Below are 24,839 nucleotides of genomic sequence, written 5' to 3' on the forward strand. Positions count from 1 at the left end.
GGTCCGAGACCCAACCCCGGCTGCAGATGAACGTGCGAAACGCATTTCCAAGCGGGTGAAGCACGAGCTTCACCTTCCTCCCACCAGGAATCCATTCTATGAAAAGCTCCCTCTCGTAATCTGCTAGAATTTCCTTCCCAACGACTGTCACTCCTGCCCGAGTCGGTTGCGTTTGCTGCTCAGTTATGTGTTCGATGTTTCTCGTTTTGAAAAAGACAAAAAGTAGGCTTCATTTTAATCATCTTCATCAGCATCATCATCCACATTCACATTGTCATCGTTTGTACAAAATACTCCAAGGGCAGGCATCACGAACGTCCTATTTTCGCGCCAAATTGTTCTTTTTTCTTTATCGAGGAAATGTACTGTCTAACCTGACCGAGCCTAAGCACGCGCGCTGATCAACGGGCAGGTGGTGGGCAGGTTAATTTATTGCTCCGTTAATTTATTGCTATTTATTTGCCCATCCCTTCGGCGGTGGTCGCCCCTGGCGCACATCGAATGCCACAGCGAAGGGTCGAAATGTACGCCACGTGATTGCGGCACTAGCAGACAAAAATGTCGTAATAGGTAGAACCTTTGTTCGTTGAGAACGGTGAAGTGAAGTAATGTTAAAGGTAGACTAATAAAATTGGCTTGATCAAATAGAAATTTGCTCGCTATTTTTTCATAGAAGCATACTTCAAGGATAATTCGTCCTGAATATGCGCATCTGATAAGACCATGAAGGCTATGCTGATTTATATCGCTGTATATTTTCAGTCACTGTGTTGAGTTATTGTGTCACTAAATAAAAGTAATAAAATTCAATGTCTTGTATAAAATTTTCCGCTTAGCTTCCCTGTTACATAGTCAAGTCACATTCAACCAGTCTAAAAATAGCTGACGGTAACTAGCACAAACAGTCCTACCCAAAATTTCAACAGAATGATGACACACCACTTTTGGTGCTCACATCTGTGTCCCAAGCACGATGGCTCATTTATGGTTTTAGCAAACAAAAAATCCAGACACATCGAAGTGAAACGCAACGTTGCAGACGCTCTCTCACGGTATACTTACATACATTTGCAGCTCCATTCATGGCTTTATTTTCCTTTTTACCATACAGCCGAAAGAAAAAAGAACATAGCCAAACTACAGAACACGAACCGCATAGCGTATCATCTACGGCGATCACGATGTGACAAGCCGACCGGAATGCACGCACAACCTGATGGCACGCCGAGCGTTATTCCAATCACAGGTTTGCCAGGTCGCGAGTCGCGAAATTCACCACCCAGCCCACCTATCGAGGTAGAACATCACGCATGCAGATCGCTACTAGCCTATACAATGTAAATGTTTGTCGGACCCCAGCCAAACACCTGACGCGTCTGACGACATGCCTCAGGGGAGGCTCAACTCCCAACCAACACCGTCATGTGGCTAGAGGAACTGGTCCTTTTTGCTGGGCGGGGAGGTTTTGCCCATTCCAACATGAGTGCCAGTTTTGCCATTCATGACAGGTTCGTCACCTGGCACATGCATGAAATCTGTGGTGGATTTCGGGTGGAATGTTACCGGTATCAGAACAACGGGATCAATTTTCTTTTAGCACATAAAAGAAATACATTACGACTGACGTAGATAAGCAATAAGATGCAGATTTAAGCCTTTACATAAAGCTTGCGTGATTCTCACCAGTACATATTTTTGTAATAGTATTCCTCAGGGTATTATTTAAAAAATTGATTCTCAAGCCCATTGTTCGTAGAGCAACGGAAAAATTGTCCTAGGCACACGTCCCATCGCACCCGCACGTCAAGCTATGAAGACATTAAACTCGCCAGGAGGGCAGTTGAGACTCTTCCACTCGTACGTGACGTGGTCCAGTCCAACCACACTGTGATAAAAATAACACTCACCCCGTGAATCGATTGGAACTGGGTTTTATGCGTTTTTAATTGAAACGAAACACCCACCAAAATGCAACTTGCATCGCACAGCCGTGACCACGCCTTTCATTCCACCGATAGCCGCCACTCGAAAGACGTGCTCGTGCTCTAGGTGAAGGTGGATCACCATTCGAATGGCGACTGGCCGCCGCCAAGGGGGAAAGATTTTATTTTTATTTTCTCCGGTGCATTCGAGTGCATGAATAATTCACCCGCGCTTCGACGGGAGGCTTTCGGGGATCGTTTCATGCTTTGCGTGAGGCCATCCAGGGGTTGGCTAACTTGATTCAAGATACATTCGGTCAAGAGCAGTCGGTCGAGTGAAACGCAACTAACGAGAGCACTGGTGAAACCGTTGGACGTTGTTCCGTTGGAATTGGAGCAGGTTTTGGGTGCTCCTATCACAAGGGAAAGGCTGGAGCTAATGTTCCGGTGGCGTTCCGGAATGATTAATTTCGGTATCTCTGTGCTGTAGCATAATTAGATTCCGATACTTCACCTGTGTACCATAAACTGGTGAAGAATGGTTAGTTGATTTGCTTGCAGTTTTATGCTTGATATTAATGCAGTATTATTTTGACATACAATTTGAAAGCTTCTCAATTGAAGTGATCTCTAACTGCCTAGCAATCAATGAACTTTTCGTCAGGCGTCAGATGGCACATGGAACCGTTCAACGCTCAAAAGGTTTGTCCACTTCCACGTGCAGTTAAAATGCATTCAATAACGTGAACGTGAGCATGAGCACTTCTTCAAAATTCGACAACCCTTGGGGAGGGATCACGCTGGCAAAAACTGAATGGCCACCATCGGTTTGGTGCATATGATCATCACGCTTTCCGTTGCAGTTTTGATTTACTTTCCACACCGAAACCATCCAGCAGTCATTGACAGTCCACCGTGGAACAGGAAACACAACGTGACATTAATAACTGATCGATATGGCAGCGTTTCGGTGATCTTGCAGTATCATCGGTTCGTTTTCTTTCCATCATCATTATTCGTGCAAGCCATCGAAGCTGAAATTTTCATTTTATGAACGAAACCGAACTTGTCATGCCAGCGTTAATTTCCACGCGATCGCGTCCCCTCTGTAGGTCAGGAAATAGATCGGTATGGAATATTAATTTTTGGATACTTTCATTGCACCCGGTGGGCAACGCACGCACACGACAGCCGGTCAGTGTCACATGCTTCACGCCCTGCTCAATATTCATTCGGCGCAGGATGCCCCTAGATAAGGGCTTAACAACGCGCACCCGAAAGCTAGGGTGGCATGTAAGACCGAAACACGTAGCAGTGAACGAATTTCGCCACCCCGTCACCACCTTTCGGTGGGAAGAAATTGGAGAAAAAAAGAATGCTTCGAATTTTCAGCCCGATTTTATGGTGGCAGCAAACGAAATAAAATTCACGTTTAGGGTAATTACTTAAAACCAAATTGCCGGCCTCAAGGCACGCTTGCAGGGTTTTAAAATGGTTCGGCCATGAATTTCTATTTAACATAGCAATTCACTTTCCATCCAGTGTAATTCCCTTCGTGAGGGTGAACGGACTGACAAGCCCCCAGAATTACAAGCCGGATCCATTTTTAGATCAAAATTTTAGCTTTCACAAAACCAAGGCATGATGAACGATCAACATACCAAAGAAATGTACCATTGGGTGTAATTTTCAGTACACTTCTTTTCCACACTGTGCCCAAAAATGTCCTCTACATTAGATTAACTTGATTTTCGTGATAAAACAACCATGCAGTCTTATTTCGTTCGTTTGACATTCAACTTATGTGGCTTGCTAATTTTTCACGATACCTAAAAGCTCATAAAGGGCTCATAAATTATTGATAGAGATATCAAGTCGAATGTGTGCAAGGATATTACCCTTATCACATGGTAATACGTAAAAGGTAGACAGCATGACTATCGTGCTGCAAAAATGGCTTGCTATGATCATATGAAAATTGCAATCCTTGCATATTAAGCAGATTCGGTCGACATTCAGTTCTTCTGAGAATTTATTGTACTATAAATTCTGTCAATTTAAACCACTTCACAAATCTTCATCACCTCACAGGACTCGTTTGAAACACGTTGTATGTGCTCTGGCATGTGTGATGCAGGCGAGTTTGGTGAGTTATTTCGCGATTCCACACAACAAGTGTTGACGTTCCCCATTCCAACGCGAATACCTCACCATGAATGCCATCCAAAATACCATCGAACACGCCACTCTGCTAAACTCGGTCAAAATGGCCCCTGCACCGTACACTTGCGCACCAAAAATAGGCAAGTAATTTTTTTTTTCGAAATATTTAAACTTGCATTCACAAAAAAAAAACCACCAGCGCGAGCCACCGAACTGCTGCAGTGCTCGAAATAAGGCTCCCGAAACTGCTCCACATGGTGCGGTACGCCCGCGCCGCGACCCATATAGAAATAGCGCGCCATAAAATATTCTGAACCTGTCCGGCAGGCAGGCAGGCAGGAAGCCTCCTTTGCAATGCAAACACCGTTGACCGCGAACTGGCGCGCTTCCACGATCCCGACCTCGGCAGCCGATGGGATGGCGCCCTCAAACGCACCCTGATCGAACGCGAAATAAAAGCACCACCGGTGGGGGTGCGAATGTTCCGTTAATGAAATTATTGCCATCCCCGGGGGTGAACCAGGTGGAGCCGTCACCTAAGCCACCAAACCCGCCACCTTCCGAGCACCATTTCCGAGCCGCTGGTGCCGTTGGTGGTGAATAATTTATAAGTCCTAAGACTACATTCTTCATTCTATGCGCCTAGGCGCGTACGGCTCACACCCGGTGCTGTCTGCTGGGGAGTGAAAGAGGGACAATTGCACGAGGTACAAAGTCCTTTCAGGGCATATGTCCAAAGTCCAACGACAAGCTTCTTCACTTCCGATGCAAGCAATGCAGTTGCATCGAGTGAAAAGCGGGTCGTGTGCAACCCACGTTAGGGTGGCCCAAACCACCACCGATCTAACGCCACACCACGGACAGTTCTAGATTTGATCGTCGCCGAACGCGGAAGGCAACCATCGATTAGGAGTAGACCGTGTCCGACGTTGTTTGCAAATTGATTGTGTAAATTGTGCAAATGCGGACCGGTAATCGCGGGGGTTTGTTCTGGCAGTCCCCTCAACCTGGGAGGCTTTTCTTTTATTAGCATTCACCGAAGGGCGTTGCAGGGGTTCTATCGCTAGTGCGTCACCTGCAGGTGTGATGGAGCTGCATTCCAACGGGAGATCGGGGAACGGTAGAGGAGCCCTTTGTGGTGTTTGCTGTTATCCTTTAATTTTTCGAATAGGAGCAGCATGTTTAACAAACAACTCTCAGTGAACAAATGTATGCGCCTGAATATAGGCAATCTCAAAGGGCTGGCAAAACTTTTTTTAAACATTTCTGAAAAAATCATGTCAAATGAAACTATAATTAATTGAATAAAATCGATGTCATGGATGGCTGTTACTTTTTTGTTACCATCGTACATACAACTTTTATTAATTCACACTCTTCCAAATCGTCCTATTTTAGTCCTGCGTGTTCAGCTACACGCTCAGTATCTGGGGAGTTACTATAACATCCTATATTGGTATGGTATGAAGTTGACCTGCAGCAAAAGCAGTCCCTATATCACGTCACGCGTGCAAATGCATTGACTGTTCAGTCCATCGATAAGACGTAGCTTCAGTAGTAAAAACTGCGATACCAGAGCTCCCAGTAACGAACACGCCCATGGTCAAAGCCAAGATCGGACCTCCGTCTACCGTCTACGTTACTTCGCTGTACGGCAGACAGCCAACGTTCTAAATCCAGCCCTGACCGAGCGACGCCGGAAGAACCCAAGCCCAAATGCCGGTATCCAAACGAGCAAGAAAACCCGAGAAAGGTCGCCAGACCAACCGCATATGCAGCCCTATCGCCTGGCAGCCCCGTTCCGCGAGGACCGCGTGCAACCCACGGTCAGGCAGTATGCTAGCTGCATGCATAAAAGTGTTTCCTTTCGCATATTTCTCCCGACCAGGTTCCACCCTCGGCGTGAGTCAACTTGCGCGGGTGTTCGTGGCTACGTGCATCTCGCCTTCGTACACATGCGTATTTGGGCGAGGAGAAAACTGAAACCGACGATGTTAGCATACCGACGATGTCGATGATGGCGATGACAGCGCCCGAGACCCAGCCACTTGCTGGTAGTCGTGTGGCCCCAACGGACCAAGGGCCGAATTTGACCGGCTCCGATTAGCCGCGGCTTTTCACTATAAATTGGTGGTGTTTGACAAATTTTCCGCACATACTACGGTTGGCCAAGCACCGGGACGGGGGTCTATCGTGAAGAGCGCCAGCACCAAAGTGTCCAGAGTGAGTCCACACGTGGCGTGGTACGTCAGTAGGTTTTAGAACGGTTTTTTGAACGCGCGCGTCCAGACAAACCGCTACTGCTGAGCGAGTGCCCAATCGATAAAGCCCCAAGTGCGAGTGCGAGTGGCTGTGTGCAGGGCAATTTTATGCAGACTTCAATAAGTGCCTAAGGATAACGATATCTCAAGGATAACCTGCCAGCGTGCGTCAGGATCGGTGACGTCAGAACCACTTGAGTGTGCGCTTCAGCCAAGATGGTGCGGATAGTTCCGTTAGCAGCCGTACTGCTTACGCTGGCAGTGCTAGCCAACGCCAGAATACTGCCTAACCGAGTAAGTGACTCATTCTTCGCTGTTAGAACGAAGACCCATGCAAGGGAAATAGCGGCACCAGACATTCCACATCACATCCTGGTTAATTTCCGTCGTCGGAGTCGTTTTTAGTTTGATGAAGAAAAGTGGCAAAATTTATTTGATTCGGCTCCCAATAGATATTGGTGTGCGCTCTGTTATTTCGCGAATTATTCAATACTAACTTTACTTACTTGTAATGCTGAAAATCGATCCAATTATCTTTAAAAATATTCTTTCTGAACATCTGCCTGCTCGCATCTAGATACAGATCTATTGTACATTTAGACCTATTTGATAGATTCATGCTACATGTAAACGATTATTTAAGGCTACAAGATTTGAAATCAAATTGATAATAACTAGGTCAGAGTACGTTGTACAAAGAGGATATTCCGTATGCCTTCTCTACGTTTAAAATATTTTCAAAATTGTGTATCGAAATATTAGTTAAAAATAAGTTAAAATTCATCTTTCAATGGCGTTAGTCACAGCTATCCATACGCCTACAAGCGCACATGCTTAAGCTAACCAGCACCGCATGATAAGGAGCTTTGCTTTCCCATGCACCCTCAAGTGCGTTGAACTTGGCACCCTGTCCCAACATTGGCGTGTGGCGCCGCTATGCCACGCGTTACGATCTTTCAAATTGATAATTTGCTGGCACGTTTCGTGCATTTAAAAATATCGTTTAATTGATTTTTTTATTATTCGTTTAATATCAATCTCACCCTCCATTTCCCACCTTCCGAATTCTCCCAAATAGAGCAAACAAGTGAAAGTGTACAGCTACGTGCTGCCGGCCGGAGCGGAGGAGATACGTGATGATATTAATCACTCGTTTGCGTGCGCTAACCGTACCGATGGGTTCTACGTTGATATCGACAACGACTGCCAGGTAAGGAAAAGGGTCACCAAACTGATAGGTTTAACGCCTCGAGGGATTCCTCCGATGGTTTTAAGCCTAGTGGATGGCGTCAGCCGGTGAAAGGTGCCGCATGATAAAAGGATTGGGGTTTCTATTTCCCTTGAGGCTTGACTGTGAAGTGTCAAAATGCCATCCGCCATATTTGATGCCACGTACTTGTACACTTTTTGACAAACCAAAACATCGTTTCCATGGTTACCTTCTCTCGTGTGTCTAGATATTCCATCGTTGCCAAGACAACGCTCGGTTCAGCTTCATCTGCGCCGAACGAACCGTGTTCAGCCAGATGTACCAAACGTGCGTCCACGATGGCCAGCTCGGTTATCCGTGCGAGGATTCCGCACAGTATTATCCCGATGGTGAAGGCTATGAACCATCGGCAGCCGAAACGGGACCAGCAGAAGAAGCTTCCCAACCGGAAGAAATGCTGCCTGAACGACAGGCAGCACCCTCGCAGGAGCTAGAAGCACCACAAACTCCTACGAAAATGGACGACGCCGTCGTGCAAACTGCTGATGATACTCCTGTTGAGAATGTTCAAAGCATTGCGGAACCATCCCAACCAGCCGTGGCGGTCGAGGATATGCAAAATGATCTGGAGCTGCAGGAAGATCATCATCATAACCATCAAGACCAAGTGAACGCAGATCTGTTTGATTCGGTTGAGGAAGAGAGCGATAAGTCTTCTGAAAACTCTGCTCAAGAGGTGATGGACGAAGAAGAACCATCGGCTACTGCCGATGCTGCAGGATCTGAGAGCTCTAACGCGGTCACGCAGCAGCAGGAGGAGTCAAATGAGATGGAAATAACCGAAGATCAAGATCAACCGGCAACAGCCGCCCCCACGTCTGCTTCCGATCATGTCATCTCTGACGCTACTGCACAGGTAGAGATCGTTAACGAACAATCTCCCGATGAAATGCCCAGTCAAAGTACTCCAGCTGACGAGACAAATGGAGATCGTGAAGCTCAGTACGAAGGAGACTCGCTATTGAACGCCGTTCAGATGGTGGAAGAACTAGAACCGATCGTGCATGATCTAGCTGTGGCTGGTGAAGAGCTCCAACCACTTGTCGCCGAAATGGTGCAAGACCCCGCTCCGGTCAACCTCGATGTAGCAAGCCATGAAGACAACGAGGTCCTGCCCGAATCAAGCGCTGGAACGTCCGATATGGAAGTGGCTCCATCGTCCGCGTCATCGTCCAGCGAAGGTGACGAAAGCTCGAGCGGGGAAGAAGAAAGTGATCAGCAGGTGAACGAACTGGCCCCGGAGTCGGAGGTGAACGCCGCTAGTCTAGTACCTACCGCTGATGAATCATCGTCGGAAACGATCGTCAGTGGTGATAGTGAAGCAGACGAAGCCCTGCACCAGCACACTTCCGAACCGGAAACCGCTGACGTCAAGCCGGAAGACACCGAGGCAGACTTGAGTGTGGATGAGCCGGCTTCAACTTCCACCGGCGAACAGCGGCCACTTGAGAGTCCCGCCATTGTCGAAGAGATGACGGCACTACGACCGAACGATAGCGCCGAGCTGCCGGAGCTGATCGTATCGACAGAGTTCCACCTGGACGTTGCTACTCAGGGGCCAGCGATTCGGCGAAGGAAAACCTTCCTTTTCCGAGCCGACGCCATCGGGAAAAGGCCATGAAGGTTAATTAGAATGAATGCGGAGCAACATCCGTGCTCGTTGTAGGTCCACTGGGTGAATGAAGCTTATTCCGTCCACGTGTCCCTCGCCTGTCGCTTTGTCAGGTGGCCAGTGTAGGTTTAGGTAATTTATTGCAATTTTAGGCCATGATCGCCTTCTGGGTTGAATGGTTTTACAAACGAGCCCTTGTCGAAGCGTACCCTTAAAATATCTCGAAAAATATACTAGTAGAATAATAACCATTCATGGGACAAGTTCAAACTAAAGAAAGAAAGAAGTAGTGATACGCAATCCAATATGAGAATGGAAAAAATGAATCTATACCCACCACTGTAGATAAATGTAATGCGTGTTGCATACCTTCAGGCGTTTTCCCTTTATATGCCTGATTTTGGCTACGTCGTTGTTGGAGTAATATTCTCAACAAACTAATGGTAATCAACTTATACTTACGGGGTTTTCACTCTCAAATTAAAGCTCTAACAACGGCAGCTGCACTCACAAAGTTTTATTGGAATAAAATCATTCTTCGCTCTAGCTGCCGAGCGTTGTTGAAATGCATGCGCTTCCACATGCCTATACTTATTAACCTATTCAACTGTGCCTCTCGATGCTTCGGAATCGTGGAAAACAGCACCAACCATCAAACGAAGCCCGAAGCTTACATCTATCAAACCGTTAGGAAGCTCGTTGTGGTTGGTCGTTTAAAAATTATACAGGTAGCATAAAATCTTGCAAGCTCAAACGAAAAAAAAAATACGCAGACGAAAAAAAAAACATTTGGTACGATACGTGTAAGTAATACGTGTCCGTTCCCGCCGCCAACACTCGGCTCGGTGCTAGGAACGCATGCTGGAGGCTCAAACTAAAACCATAAGCCCTCCGGAAGGTTGGTTCATTAGCATATATGGACTAGGATTTGCACTCAGGTTGGTCCCGTGCGAATGTTCTGTTGGTTGTGGTGTTGAAGCGGCCGCCGTTTGGTTAGCATTCCCACGCGCCTTGATCACGCTTCCGTTTCCTGCTCCGTGATGTCCTGCTGCATCTCCTCCGGTGTTCGCAGATCGATGGCAAACTTTTTGCGGAGCGACTTTTCCGAATCGCAACCACTGCCACCGTTCGTTTCTTCCGCTTCCTTCACTCGTTTGGAGTAGTCCTGGAAGGAGGCGGCCAGGGCAAAGGTCAGCTTTCGTGCCATCGCTCTGCAGGACAGAAGACAACCAATAGAAATCGATCAATATTCAAATGTCGCTTTAAAACACCCACCTGTTTCTCTTACCGGCTATCGCACACAAACGCGTGCACGTCAAACGGATTCTTCTCCTTCAGGTTGTAGTTTTCCTTCACGACGATCATCGCGAATACTCGCGTGTACACGAGATCCTGCACACCGTACGAAATCGTGTCGATCGTAAAGTTCGACACCGACGTCAGCTTGGACGTGATCGATTCAATCTTTACGCCATCCAGCGACACGGTAAGGTTGCAGAAAGGCAGGATGCGATTTGGTGGAAGATTTTTTGCCACACTAACCTGCAAGGACGAATAGATAGTAGATCAATACCATATCGTCTTGATGCAATGGTTTTCCTGGCTAATACTTACTAAATGATCGACCGGTAGTCTTGTGTGTTTGATACCCCATAATCCGGTGGCGGGTTGGCTTCCAAGGTATTTAACCTACAAATGATTGAGTTATTGATATTATATTTTACCCTAAGTAATTAGAAGTTATGCGTATTCTAGCTACAAAACCTTTATACGCGTTAGTACGATCAGCTTTCAATCATCGTGATTATAAGTTTATGCTCTGTTTCACCCTCCCAAACATTTTTATTCAATCATGAGGTGATTGTGCGCTTAACTATATTATAATAACCTAATAATAGAGATGGCTTTTATATTTTAATGCTCCTACAAATGCTACAATAATGATCGTTTGTGAGAGATGAGTTTTAAGTACAAATTTTTAAGAATGAAACCACTCTATCATCAGTGGCACTAATTGAAACATGCTCACCATCTGATTTAACGTGTGTTGTTGAGCTTTAAAATCATATCTCATATTTTAAACCCCTCCCGTTTGTTGCATCGTTCTACACATAAACGGTTATCCCAGAGGGCAGCCCTATTCGAAAACCCATCCACATAACGAGCATAAATTAGCACCAAAACGGGCTGGCATTATTAAATAAATGAAACCACCCCAACCACCGTCCACCACAAACGCGTTCACGATTCCCGGGGTGCATTCGCACGCCCAGCGGAACACGACGCAAGAAACAACCGACTGCATCCGCCCCGATCCGATACTCTCCCATCCATCCAGCCCCAGCGCCTTCCCATCCGGCTAAACGGTTTAATTAATCCCGCCGACCCAAGGCGCGCGTACTGTTTGAATAGCTCGCGTAACGAATCATTCATCCAGCCCGTTTTACACTCGCGGCCCCTTTTTTTCCCTCCACCACGGGAACGGGGAACAAAGGCTACAAAAGGCTGCATGAAATTATATTGCAACCGATTTCCCTTCAAGCGAAGGGCAGAAAGCGACAACCCGAGCGTCCCCGTTCAATACCAACTCGCCGAAAGTGATCGCCCTCTTTGGGAGCGCTTTGTCCCGAATTCGCCGCTGGTAAGGGTGGCCACATGCAATTATGTGCTTGCGCCCTTCCCGAAAAGACCCGATAAAGCGACCGCTAGATGCGGCCATTATTCATCAAAACGGTGTTTAAACGGAACGCCTTGGAAGCAAAAAGGGCAGCCAAGCGGGATTTAAACGCGCTCGATACCTTTACCCGGAGCGCTTTAATTGATGTGCCTTTTTTTTTTTTTTTGCTTCTTCACCATCATCTTTCTCCGTTTGAAAATCTCAGCTTGAAGTGAAGCTTTTCAGCTCGCCTTTAAACACTGCTAATTCATGGCATTTAATTGGTTTTCCATAGCGTTAGGCGAGTGTTAGGCGCTCTGGCGATCGACGGACATTACTCGACGTGGAACAGGTAGTAGGAAGTGCGTTTCATTTCCACGTGACACGGTCGCAAAGCACCACATCCAGTGGCTAGAACGGACCACCTCGGTCACTTCCGGACCGTGCACGTCCCGCCCGCGAGCGGAAGTTCACGGTTGACGGGCGACCGACAATGTACCGGGTGACTGGAGCGAGAATAACCGTGCTGGAGAGGTGGTGGTTTCTCTTTTTGATAATTTTAACAACAGCACACACACACAAAAAAAAACAAGTAAAACATTAAAACCCCTGCCCACCGGCTATTTAGAACCATTTCACCTGAACGGATGGTACGGATCGGTAGCGGTGCGGGTTATGCAAGCGGAACGGCGAGTCGAACCCATCCGTGATGATTCCCTGACGCGGCTCGACGGCGCATTTCCGGTCGACTGCACCCGGGACGAGACTCACCTTGAACGAGATCGGAAGATCCTTAACGGTCACTTGTACGTCGGGTGAATCGTTGTTGTTGTTGTTGCTGGTGGTCAGCTGGGATGCGTTGGTGGCAGGATTCACACCACCGCTGTTGGCGTTGCTGAGTTTTGTCGACATTTTGGGCTACTTTTCACGTCACATGCACATGCACTTGTTGATCGTTTTTTTCTCCCTAATCGATCGTCCGTTAGCAATCCGCTATCAATTAGTCGAAGCGATCGTCACTTTATATCGGGTGCATCGGTAACACTTGAACGTTTTGAGATCACACAAGCACGTTATCGGCACGGGATGAGTTTACGGTACCAATTATGGCTGCGTTCTGCTTCCCGGCTGCGTACCACCTAGCTGGCTGTGTAGGAAAAACGATCGAAAGGAAAATGCGCGTGTCAGTTCGAATGATTTTTTCACGTTTTTATGAGCGTTATCATGAGCCATGAGGTAATCTTGTCTACCCTTTGAGGGTGGCTTCACTGAATCGTCGTCGAATTAATTTTCAAAATAAAAAAAAGCATCTCTACCGAAGCAACAACGAAACATAAAAAGCAACTCGACACAAACCACGTCCGAGTGCGTTGCAATATTATGAAAAGGTTATCCGCTGCGACGATGGCGCAATGACGGTTGCCTCCAGTTTCCAGTTGGTTTGGTTAGAGATAGCAAAAAAATAAAGCAGGAGAAAAATAACACCAACAAACACCACGTTGCAGCAAACGCCACACACAAAACCGGTGGAAAACCGTCATTATTGAAATGGTGGTGCCTTTTTGAATTTTCCTTCTTTTTTGTTGCGCTTTGTCGTGATTGTTTTTTTTTTGTCTGTCCAACGAAAGCAAAAGCTTACAAACGCGAACGCGTGAAGCAATGCCATGCCGAATGTCACAGGCCCGAATGCCCCTCTTGGCCTCACTTCCCCACGCTCCGCTTCTCTCACAACCCAGCACCTGATGAAAACAAAATCTGGCAATGGCAGCCAACCTTCCGGACGGAGAGCAGTGAGCTGTGACGTCGTTGATGGAGCTTTTTTTTTATTTATTTTCGTCATCACCATCATCATCATCATCATCATCGTGCCTTTCCTCTAGTTTATCCCCCGTAACGCTCTTTCTCTCCGAGTTTTTCCTTCCCCCAGCAACGCATTGCTCATCTTGTTTTAATTCGTTTCCGTTTTAACATTATTTTTACCTCGCGCTTATATTTCACGTCCCTCCGCGCCACGAGTGCTTTTTTACGGTACGTTTCTTTTACATGTTTGTAACGATTTTCGAGCATTTTCCCGCCCCGAAGACTGGCTGCTTTTTTTTCGAGGGTCAATTGTTGCGTTGTTTTTTTGTACATTCTTTCGTTCGTTTCCGATGATGTACGGGTAATTTTGTCCATTAAAATGTACCACCGGCGTAAATGTAAGCATTTACGCACTTACACACGTGGTAGTTACTGCTACTAGCTCATCCTTATGGTAGCCGCGTTGTATAACTCATACAAAACAGGGTATTAGAAAGCAGCGAGTAGAGAGAGAGAGAGAGTGAAAAGGAATGGTGCACACAATTCGCACAAATTATGCATCTTGTTTTTCAGTTCCGGACAGACGAAAAGAATACCAACAAAGGTTAGAAGAAATTTGAAAAATGGTGTGATAATGTTTGCATGCGAAAAACTTGCCGGCAAGCCACTCAATGCCTTTTGCTACATTTTCGAGCACCAAATTTTCCACCCAAACGCATCCACTTTCGCATTCTATTTTCAGCCCAATGGCAGGCGAATGAAACAGCGGCTCGCCACAACACAGAAAAAGCACACCGGCACGAGTTGACTCAAACACGTAAGCCGCCCCGAGGCGCCTGCTCCACGAACCACACCGACCCTGAGCTACGCGAATCGAACGCGCGATTGTTTATGCAGCTGAAGGGGGTTTTGCAAGCTGATGCGAAAATATGGAAATAAAAAAAAATACTAAACGAAAACATGTGCCCGCTGCATTCGCGCTGCATGTCGGGGCGTGCGCGTGTGAGTGAATGTGATTTGTAGTGCGCAAGTAGTTATTGTTCTTTTGTCGCGCATACGTCGTTTTCCGACGTCCTCCCGATGGGTTTTTGGGGGAGGAAAGAAGAACGCCAAAAGGTCGAGGCATGGTGAAGGGAACAGAGTTTTCGACGCGCCACGCGACACACTAATGATTCACTCCTTCCCCCAAACGGGTGGTGGTGTTCCGTCGGTGCATCGGAAGGACGGTTTCGCAGGAAGGTCTGCATCGACATTGTGCATTGAAATCGTGGGTCGCTTTTGTGGGTGAGAAAGACCGGCTGCTCAACGGTAGGGAACAGTTTCATACACAGGCTCAAGCAAATGGGAAAGGAGCACAAATAGAAGCCCGTTTCCTTGGTGCAAATGCAACGCAGCTGCATTATGCAAAGTGGCAAAAGTATTTTGCAAAACAAATACGACACAACAAATATTCGGGTGAATTGTTTTCCGCTCTGTCGGCAAGCGTTATTAAAAGCACCAAAAACACACAAATGATCGTTTGTCGTTCACTGAAAGATGTTCTAAATTCAATTATTGCGTGATGATCTTTCGTTGAACACTGTAAAACTATCGCGACACGTCATAAATGTCAAATTTCAACTACACTACTGTATCGCACACTGCTGCACACGTGTCTTACACCCTTCATCGGTTGGAATTTGAAAATGAAAATAAGCCCAAAATAGTTACCCATTATTTCGCACACCATAATTATGACCAATCCCCAGCGAAACCGTACCGTAGTTTGTGCAAAACCGTTTACCCGCCCGGGGTTATTTTTAGTGAATGCCATTTTTCACACTTAACCACACCGAAGCATGCTACACGTCCGCTTGGCAAGCTGCACCATCACCTCGGGTTCGCTCGACTGCGGTTAGAATATTGGGCACGTTCCCGTCCCGACCAAACGGATGGGCCTTGGCCTCGTGCCAACAGAATCTCCACGGGGTTGGTTCGGTTCGGTGCATCGATCGTAGCGCGGTTTGTCTTCGATGGGCAAATTATGCATCACCACTATGTCTATGCTGCGCTGGTAGGGCTGACCGGAACCACTTCCCCGTGATTTACACTTCCTGTACATGTGTGCACCGGTTAGAATGTGCCCCTAGCATCGGTCCGTTGCACACGTGCCCTCGGTTAGGAAGGAACAAGAAAAAAAAAACCCCAACCCAACCAAACCATCGGTACGGTTGAGCGACTGGCACACCTGTTGTGTCATCCTGCCCTGTCCGAGGAACCCCATCCTGCTATCACCTCGGCTCATTATCTCGCCATCAAAGCCGCAGATTAATTGTAATTTAATCCATTTCACTTGATGCTCCTCGGCGAGCGCATTAATTACGCGCCACGAGCTGGAGCGATCCTCGTCGGCATTGGTTGATTAATTTACTCTCCACTTCGATCATTAGGCCGTCAGTGATCGCATCGAAGATCGGGGAGAGTTCGTACCGGCAGAACATCGCATCCTTTTCGTTCGTCTCCTAAGCGGGTCGTGAAAAAGGCATTCGAAGGGGAGCCCACCATTAAAGGCTTATGTTTACAATTTTCTCTTCCACGCAACACGATCACGTAACGATGCACTAAAACGCTCGCTTTTGCCTTGTGGTGCCTTACGAAACACATCCGATCACAATTAGCAAAATTACTCGACATCGGAGTTGGCAGATGAGTGTCTGCAGGGTTCCTTCGAATCGCTGCTGATGGGGCGGTTATCTTATCGTGCTTTACACCCACGTCGGAGCGTGCGTTAAAACGACCACCATTAGTGATTATATGGCTGCCGGTCGCTCAATCGACCGAACCAATCAATAACAAGCGATCGTAAAATGGCGACAATGGGCTTGTGGTAAATGTTCATGTCCACGCTACGCGTCGTGGGTATGAACGCGAATGGAAGGCATCATAAATTCTGCGTAGTTATGGAATGTAGTCCACAGCATTATGGAATGTCCTGTTTGTAAAGGAAGCAGCTTTACAGCGAGAGAAACAAAATCTATAAAATGGTATTTTCCGTCTCATGTTAGTCCGTTTAGCCCGTACAATATAGAAAATGCAGATGGATCATTAGCTGCAGCTCGATTGCTCTTAATTGCACAAAAATTAACACAATTTTTCAATGCACATCACAACTAACCCGAATTAATGATTGATGGTGATGGAATGTTTTCTAGCATAAATGCAAAAGCATAATAATTCGATAGTGATTTTCACGAGATTGTCTAATCTCAAAAACATAATGCAATCATGTTTCCGTGTCTTTATCGTACCATTATGTTGCCATTTATCTATCAAATCGATCCATTTCGCTCTTCAAATGCACTCCCATTCGCATGGATCTGATATTTACGACGAAAAGCACGTTTCGTCGACAATTTCGCACCCCGAGCAAATGGCACCCAGTTGGCGAGCGTTTGCCCGGTACGGTGACGGTGAGCACTTTCTTATCAATTACACCCCGCTTGGTGCCCATTATCAGCCCCATTATATATCGAAAATGAAGTAAAAGTGTTGCCACCACCGTTCGACAACAGCCGGTAAAGAGGTCTACCGATTCGACCACACCGACGAAGATGTGTATAAAAAATTGGCTTTATGTGGCTTGTATCGGGCGCCTGATTTTGGAACATGTTTTTTTGCTTCTTTTTTCTATCTATTTTCTTCTATTAATTTACAGCGCATAAAAGCTATTTGCAGCCCGTGAACCTACAGGGAGCCACTCACGGCGGGACAGTGAATTCGGCCGGTTTTTTTTTCGAGGTCTTAAAAGAGAAAAAAAAATCCCCTCAATGTCGGCCCACGGTTGCGGATCTCTTTGTTTCGATGTGGGGCACAATGGGGCACAAACCACACACATAACGATCGCCAGTTGACGCACTTTGTGCGATACAAATTGATACAAACGGTCCGGTGGGCGAAAATTCGCGAATCATTTTCTTGCTGTGGGTTTTTCTCTATCCCTTTCCCACATCACGCATCACACATCTGCTGGAGTAGGTAAGCGCAAGAGTTAGGAAAAAAAGCATAAACCGTAAAACCCGTAAGGGACATGGGGAGAAACATATAACAAATTCTAAAAAAAAACCACAATACCAATTGGAGGGAAAAAAATGTGCAACATAAAAAAGAATCGGTTTGCAAAGGCAAACGAAAGAAGTGAAACAAAACAGTGAGAGGAGAAACAAAAGCGAACGAAAGAAAGGTAAAACCGCGCAGAGAGCTTCAGCGAGTGGGAAATGAAGTGAAGCAAACAAAGCATTTTCACCCAATTTCGATCGTTTCCGGATGCACACACACGCACACACACGTTAGGTTTATGAATTAATTTTTCCGCTGATAAATATTCCAGCAGATTTACTTTTTCATATCACCAGCCTGTGTTGAAATGAACAGAGTGTCACATGGCGGGGGATGTTTTTAGAAGGCAAAAATGTGCGAAGGATTAAGTAGGTATAGTGGCGTATTGCACGATATTTCTCGTATTGCTATCATCATCAGCAGAACGATTAGAGTGGTTTATTATCGCATCAAAGGCGACACTCATCCGTCCCGGGGAACGCCACGTGGAACACGAGCACACCTTCACGCGATCGTGTAATTAAAGCCGACGAAAAGCATGATAAGAATCGCCATTTCTTATCGCACAAAAGTGCCCGATGGCAGATTGATGTACCGCCGCGTTCGATAGCCCGCTGTAGTGCGTGGACAACGCCACACCAAGATACGATCTCTGCCCCTATTCGGTGTGGGATGGAAAACGCTCCATGACACGGCGCAAAAGGAACGGTCCAAGTTCGAACGCCAAACCTGCACACCGCATGGAAGGGAAAAGCCACCACAAAATAACTTCGGCACATCTAAAAACGCGCACCGGACCAGATCCGATAGTTCACCGGACTATGCCACTTGTCATGGTCACGGTTGACCGACGATCGCGAAAATCGGCGTTTCACTTTTCTTTGCGCCCGTAGATTTATTATTTATTTTCGCCCGATAATCCCGCCCATTGTATTTCGGGCTGCTTGTCTTTCTCTTTTATTTCCCCACGGGCCACGGCGGCTGGGAATGTGGGTCAGTCGGGTAGGTACTAGTGCTTCACTTCCGCAATTTTAGCTGGGAGGAAACGGTTGATCTACAGCGGCAGATCAGTTCACGCCGAAAAAAAACAAGCTAGAGGAAATGTACACCAACCGAAAAAACGGCGGGAATAAAAACATGCTTCCCATTTTTATGCATTTTTTCGCTCTGGGGACAAAGTTATAATCCTCTGGTGTTCGGTCGTTTCTCGAGCGTTAGGCGGTTGATGGTAATTTGGAGAGCGAAAATCCACCGCCAATGCTTAGTCACAGTGAGTCGTGGAACGTGGAAAGTGGCACCGACGAAAGCCGGAGTTGCTCGATCCGCTGACTCATCTGCGATTGAGACCTTCGAGTGGTCAACGGATCTCTACCCAGTACGCAAGGTAAACTCTCACTCTTGACCGTGGACTAAACGACGAACTCTGGACACCCGCTTGAAACACGCACAACCTGCTCGATGACAAAGGTTGTGAATCATACGAGCTGCTGCTGGGAACTGACTCCTGGGGCCATCTCTAAGCAGGTGACACCTGGCGGGAATGTGTCTTATCTTCCACAATGTGCACGATACCACACATGTGGCACACTAGTTTCTCTCAGTCAATCCATCTGGGTTACGTTTTATTCCAGTGCAGGTGTAGATCTTAGTTCAGACCTTAGTTTAGATTAAAAAAAAACACAATAAACACTCACTGGAACATTTGCCTGGTGCGTTAGACGTTACTAGACACAAACCATTGAAATGACGTCGTAAATCGAAGAAAAGTACCAATATCTTTCCCTGTTCAAGCAAGAACACCTCGCAATTCTCGACAAAACCCACCTGAAGCATCCACAGCACGTAAACCACTATCCAACAGAGCAGTCGGTCGGTGTACGTGTCGCTCTTATCGGGTGCTATTCAATTGCCCTCCAGTGTCCGCGTGTAATGCGATAACAACCCCAACTGGTGCGTTGATAAACTTTACCCAAACGGGCGTTCTTTACCTTCTCTTTTGCAGTGTAATGCCTCCTGCTACACATGACCTGTCGCAACGCGAAATAGAATGCCGCAAAACACCAACAGGAGAGAGACTTTCAGCACCGTGTTGTGAAATTCTTCGTGAATTTCTTATGCAACATCATACTCTTTGAGGTTATTATATTGCCGTAGAAGAAGTCAAATATATGGCAGCATCAAAACCAATCGGTTTTTGCAAAAATTTCTTCACAACTTATTCACCAATTTCCCGCTCAATTCCCGGAATGATGGCGATGGATGGATGTGCAACAATAAAGTGTTTATTATTTCTCCCTTCACACAACACATATATCTATTATGTAGACCGAAAAATAGATTCAAATAACACTCGCTTTATGAATGTTTCGATACGATTCAATATTACTCCACGGCCGCTTCTAGAACCAGAGACTTCAAAAGCCAACAATGCGCCCCCAGAAGTGAGTAATTGACCGCCAAGAACAACATATTGCCACCACATGCGGCTCCACCATTCTTTGGCTCATGAGTAGCGGAGATATTTGCTCCATTAATGTACCACCCACGCGTGCTGCAACGGTTGGGGGGCATGTGGCCACACAAAAAGGGGGCGCAGCTGCACTATCGGAAGCTAACGGGTAAGTCCGCTTTCGGGCATAATATTGATCGATCGGAGCCATATTTTTCGTCTTCCTGAGCCCAAAAGTGCTTAGACGCGCTAGAGGCGGAACAACGGCACATGCAATCCCAAATTGAGAACGAGCGTTGGGGCGTTTTGGGGTTTCGGCCAATTTTGGGTCAAGCCGGAACGGGCCAGAGGTGCGTAATGCTTGCGTAGTCGAGGAAGAAGTCGTTTCGCACCCTGAGGGTGTAGTCATCGATCACAATGAAGCCATATTTGTGTAACTCCGGTACTGGGTTACTGCAAAGCCTACTTGGTCTCGTGCCACCGAAATTGCCGCCTCAAGAGGGTTACAATCATTCATCGAGGTGTTTGATTTTCTTATATTGTTTTCCAATCACTAATATCGCTAATTAAGTGTTATTAGGTCTTGTGTGATGCAAAGATTACGATAAAAAACTAATATTTTATATGAGCTAAACAGTGGTGTACAAACGATGCAAAAAAAAACCGAATTGGTTTCAATGAAACACATTTCACAAAAAGCGTTCTGTTATCATGGCTAGATAATGAAAACAACAGTATGCACTGCAGAACTTCTCTCCCTCTTTCTTTCTCTCTGTTTGTACAATCATTACCTTGTTCACCGATAAAAGCATAGCTGTTCACACCTCACCATGCCAAGAACGGACACGAAGGTCAACGGTACCGTATGGGCGTATACTGCAACCGGCAAATTCATCCAAACCAGCTGTTGCCGGCTATGGAAGGCGTTTGGGGCATTATATGCAAATTGGCTTCATCATCACTTATATCCGCCGGTGGAACGTCCGCTATGAAAATCGTACGCATCGGGGTAGAATCGAAACGCACCAACGGCGAGTTGGAAGCAAACGAAACAATGAGCCTGATAAAGAATGATCAAGTATATGAATGCATAAGGCGAATAAGCAACAACCTGCTCTTTCACTCATTTTCGTCGATAATTCGCAATGATATGTTTCTTTTAAATATTCATTCATCCACAATCAACGTTAAGCATCGTTGCGGTGTTCCTTTTCCGGTTTGTATCAGGTTCAGGAAACGAAATCTTGCAAACAGACCATTAAAAACAGTAACACAACATACTTCGAAATATGCAAATACCAACAAAACCCTCCCCCATTCCTGATTGGTGGAGGATAATTAAATCGAAAACGGCGCAAAAACGCACAACCGCACCTTATTTACGACTACCGCTATGGATATGGTCAATTAAATTGGCCCAAACGGCGGGGGGGGGGGGGCACAAGAATAGAAACATCCTCCGCAACACATGCGATCAGGCCAGAGCACCAGCAAAACGATTCATACCGTGGCCATAAAATCTTCTCGCTTCTTTCCTCGGTGCGCAAAGCGGTACGCGAACGAAGACGCCACGTGCTTTACGCCTCAAGCATTAGGGGGTGGCATTTGCAGATGCGTTAGCAACAGATGTAAACAACACCGGTCTGACCTTTCTCCTTTGAAAATCCCACCCTAAAACCCACAGAAATTCGAACGTACGATTGGAGTACTGCCACGGGAACCGAAATAAACAAAGCTCCCCGTTTTCCTCGAACGCGCGCGTGGGGGGTTTTTTCAATTCAGCTAAATAGCTTCAATTCAACTAAACAATTCAGCTAAATAGCTGTCAATTGGCGTGTGCGTTCGCCAACTGAAATGAAATGTTTGCAAACTCGTGGCACACCGCCATAACGATCGATCGGCGCACAGTCTGGTCTGGAGTGCAGAATTCAGCCAAAGTGTTAGGTGGTCAAATGCGGGCTCTACACACACACACACCCACACACACACGCAAATTGCACCCTTTCGCAACGGTGCCCTCCTCCCATAGGTCATTTGGTACTGTGGGGGATGCAGCAAAAAACAAAAAAGCAGCCCATCTTTCGACACATTCACCCCTTCCAACGCGACTTAACGAGGGGTGCGCGCTTTGGGACAAACGGGCGAGTGTTTTAATGTGTGTTGTTTTTTTGTTTTTCAATTTCAGCTCAACCACCATCATTTTGGCACCGTGCACATCCGCATCCGGTTCGTATTGGAAAGCTTTCGCCACCCGGCGTATCCGCAACCTGTTCCCCTTCTATATTTCTTTTTAGCTCGACCACGTACACAATCCCTCGCCGGGCTAAGAACATGAATGGACACCCTTTGTTCGTTCGGTTTCGCCAGACGGTGGCAATGCACTTCTTCACCACGTTTCAGACACTGCGCCAGGCGTTGATGCGCTTTACACGTGTTTGTCCGCCGCGCAACGGACGCACAAATATACCGACTCCGTGGGGAGGAATCCTTATCAGTGCGAGCCCGGGTGATACGTCTCTGTTGGTTCGCACACTTCACCTCACATTCACTGGTTGGCTCTCGCGCCAGCAGATAAGCGGTTCGCCGAACGTTTTCTATTGTTTGCAACGTTCGTAAATGGCGTTTCATTTCGTACCACCTTTTTGGCGTATTTTTACCCCATTTGATTCCGCTACTTTACTATATGCTTTTGCGCGATCGAACGCGATCGTACACAAAACACACCGCTGAACTACGCACGATCAAATCCCGCCGCCACACCAGATGCACGGTTTTCTTTCGCTTAATTAGTATGTTTTAGTTTTGGAATAAATTGTACACACGCACGCCGCGTCTATGCGTCGACTCACCCCGTAGAGCGGTTGGATTACGCGCAACCCTTCGTTGGGCAAAACGACACTGAAAACTTCCTTCCACAAAACGCAACCCCGAAAATGGCCGTCCGCACCGGACGATGGCTCTCGAAGCGAATGAAACGCGACTGACTCGCTGTTTGCTGGGGCTACCCTCCAGGCGGGCCAGTGCTGACGGCGTGCTCACCTGCGTGTGATGCGCGCGTTGGAAGGGGAGAAAGCATGGGTGTGTACAAAGGGGGCAAGAAAGAGAGGGAATGAGAGAGAAGGCAGTAGAGATGGCGAACGGCAGATAACGTGGTGGAGGAGCTCTTCCGAACAGCTGACTCTACCGGCAAGCGGTAAGATCTAGGTTTGAGCCGAGAATCCCTAGCCTTAGCATACTTTTGCTAGCATTTTGCAATAGGTAATTATAAAGGCTTTTGAAAGGGTTGCGGATGAGTTTTTATATGCAAAATATGTTAGTAAAAGTGTGTAAAGTTATGCAGAAAGTTTCTAAAGTGTTTCAGCTTCGTAGTTCGTTCATTGCTTATGAAACATTTGAAATGATTGAATGAGGAATGCTTGAGAATTTCATCTACAAGTTCTTTTTGCCACAAATGAGATATTATTCAGTCACAACGTGTGCAGTGCGGTTTATAAATTTACAATTGCTTCCACAACTAAGCTACAAAACCGCGACGTGCGTTACTTTAGAGCATTAAACCGTTAAACCTCAAGGATGCTTTGATATCTACGGCACGATGGGACGACAAAAGAGCCATTAAATTAATATCATGTGGAGGTGACATGAACACCCACACGCTTTCTTGGCGTGAGAAAAGTTTACTCTTCGCAATTCCCGCCATCAGCACTCCAGAAACTGTCGTACGTGCGGTGGCGGCGTGTCATCATTTCAGGCACACTGTAGAACTACAATAAATATATATTGCTGGTTCACAGCAAAGTCCCGTGGCTCTGCTTATTTCAAGCGATCGCAACATGTAGCAGCGTTTGTAACGATCATGGGTAAATCAAGCTGCATGTGGTGCCCGTCCAATTCGCAACCAATGAATGGTGCAGAAAACGCAGCTTAGCGACAATTTTATGACTGAAATATATCTTCATTCGTTACACAGTAGAGAAAGAGTATAGAAGATAGTGAAGGGTGAGAACAAAATATGTACATGCGACTATAGCTAGTTCGGTTGATGATATTCTGTAAGATTAGAATTCAAAAAGCGACAAAATGGGACGCAAAATATATATTAAATAGTCTACATTTATAACACAGAAGAAGCGCAAAATGTCTTTCCATAATTGCCAAGCTGTTATTCGATATAGTTTAGAGCCTATTCTTTCAAACATAGATGAATGAATAATAGTAAAATACAAGTGTTACACTCCATATATTTCAAATAATTTTTAAATTTAAAAGTAGTGTCTTGTTCGAATTATATACACGTGTTTTCTTCAAATTAACCCTTATGCACGGATATCTCGAGTAACAAGTCTCATACTATAAACATACGACAAGAATGACAACACGTTTGTTTACCACCTGATTATCGGAATAGTGCAAGAAATCAATCAAAGCTACGTGCGTATACTTGTTTCTAGTTAATAAGTGCTGCTATTGTCTTTTAGTGATTGGTTTAAAAAGCTAAGAATGATTTTCAATTGTGAATAACAATCCGGAGGATTTATGTAATCCATCAAACCAACGCATCCGAGTGGAACAATCATTAACAGATTGGTCGCAGTTCAACCACGTCATAGT

General features: G+C 46.3%; 2 protein-coding genes across 2 annotated transcripts; one reads left to right on the forward strand and one right to left on the reverse strand.

Moving 5' to 3' along the window:
* The first annotated feature begins 6,562 nt into the window (after positions 1-6,562).
* LOC128724853 (fibrous sheath CABYR-binding protein) lies at positions 6,563-9,237 on the forward strand. The gene is made up of 3 exons (XM_053818574.1): positions 6,563-6,640; positions 7,425-7,556; positions 7,804-9,237. Exons 1-3 carry the CDS (start codon positions 6,563-6,565, stop codon positions 9,235-9,237), a joined length of 1,644 nt encoding a protein of 547 aa, XP_053674549.1.
* A 500-nt stretch (positions 9,238-9,737) lies between these two features.
* LOC128723214 (uncharacterized) lies at positions 9,738-23,186 on the reverse strand. Its single transcript, XM_053816932.1, has 5 exons — positions 23,078-23,186; positions 12,656-13,031; positions 10,843-10,917; positions 10,517-10,770; positions 9,738-10,439 (listed from the first exon to the last, which is right to left on the reverse strand). The coding sequence occupies exons 2-5, from the start codon at positions 12,794-12,796 to the stop codon at positions 10,244-10,246; spliced, it is 666 nt and encodes a 221-aa protein (XP_053672907.1). The 5' UTR covers positions 12,797-13,031; positions 23,078-23,186; the 3' UTR covers positions 9,738-10,243.
* Between the last annotated feature and the right edge of the window lie 1,653 nt (positions 23,187-24,839).

The sequence above is a fragment of the Anopheles nili genome, chromosome 3, assembly GCF_943737925.1.
Source record: "Anopheles nili chromosome 3, idAnoNiliSN_F5_01, whole genome shotgun sequence".
Classification (NCBI taxonomy): domain Eukaryota; kingdom Metazoa; phylum Arthropoda; class Insecta; order Diptera; family Culicidae; genus Anopheles; species Anopheles nili.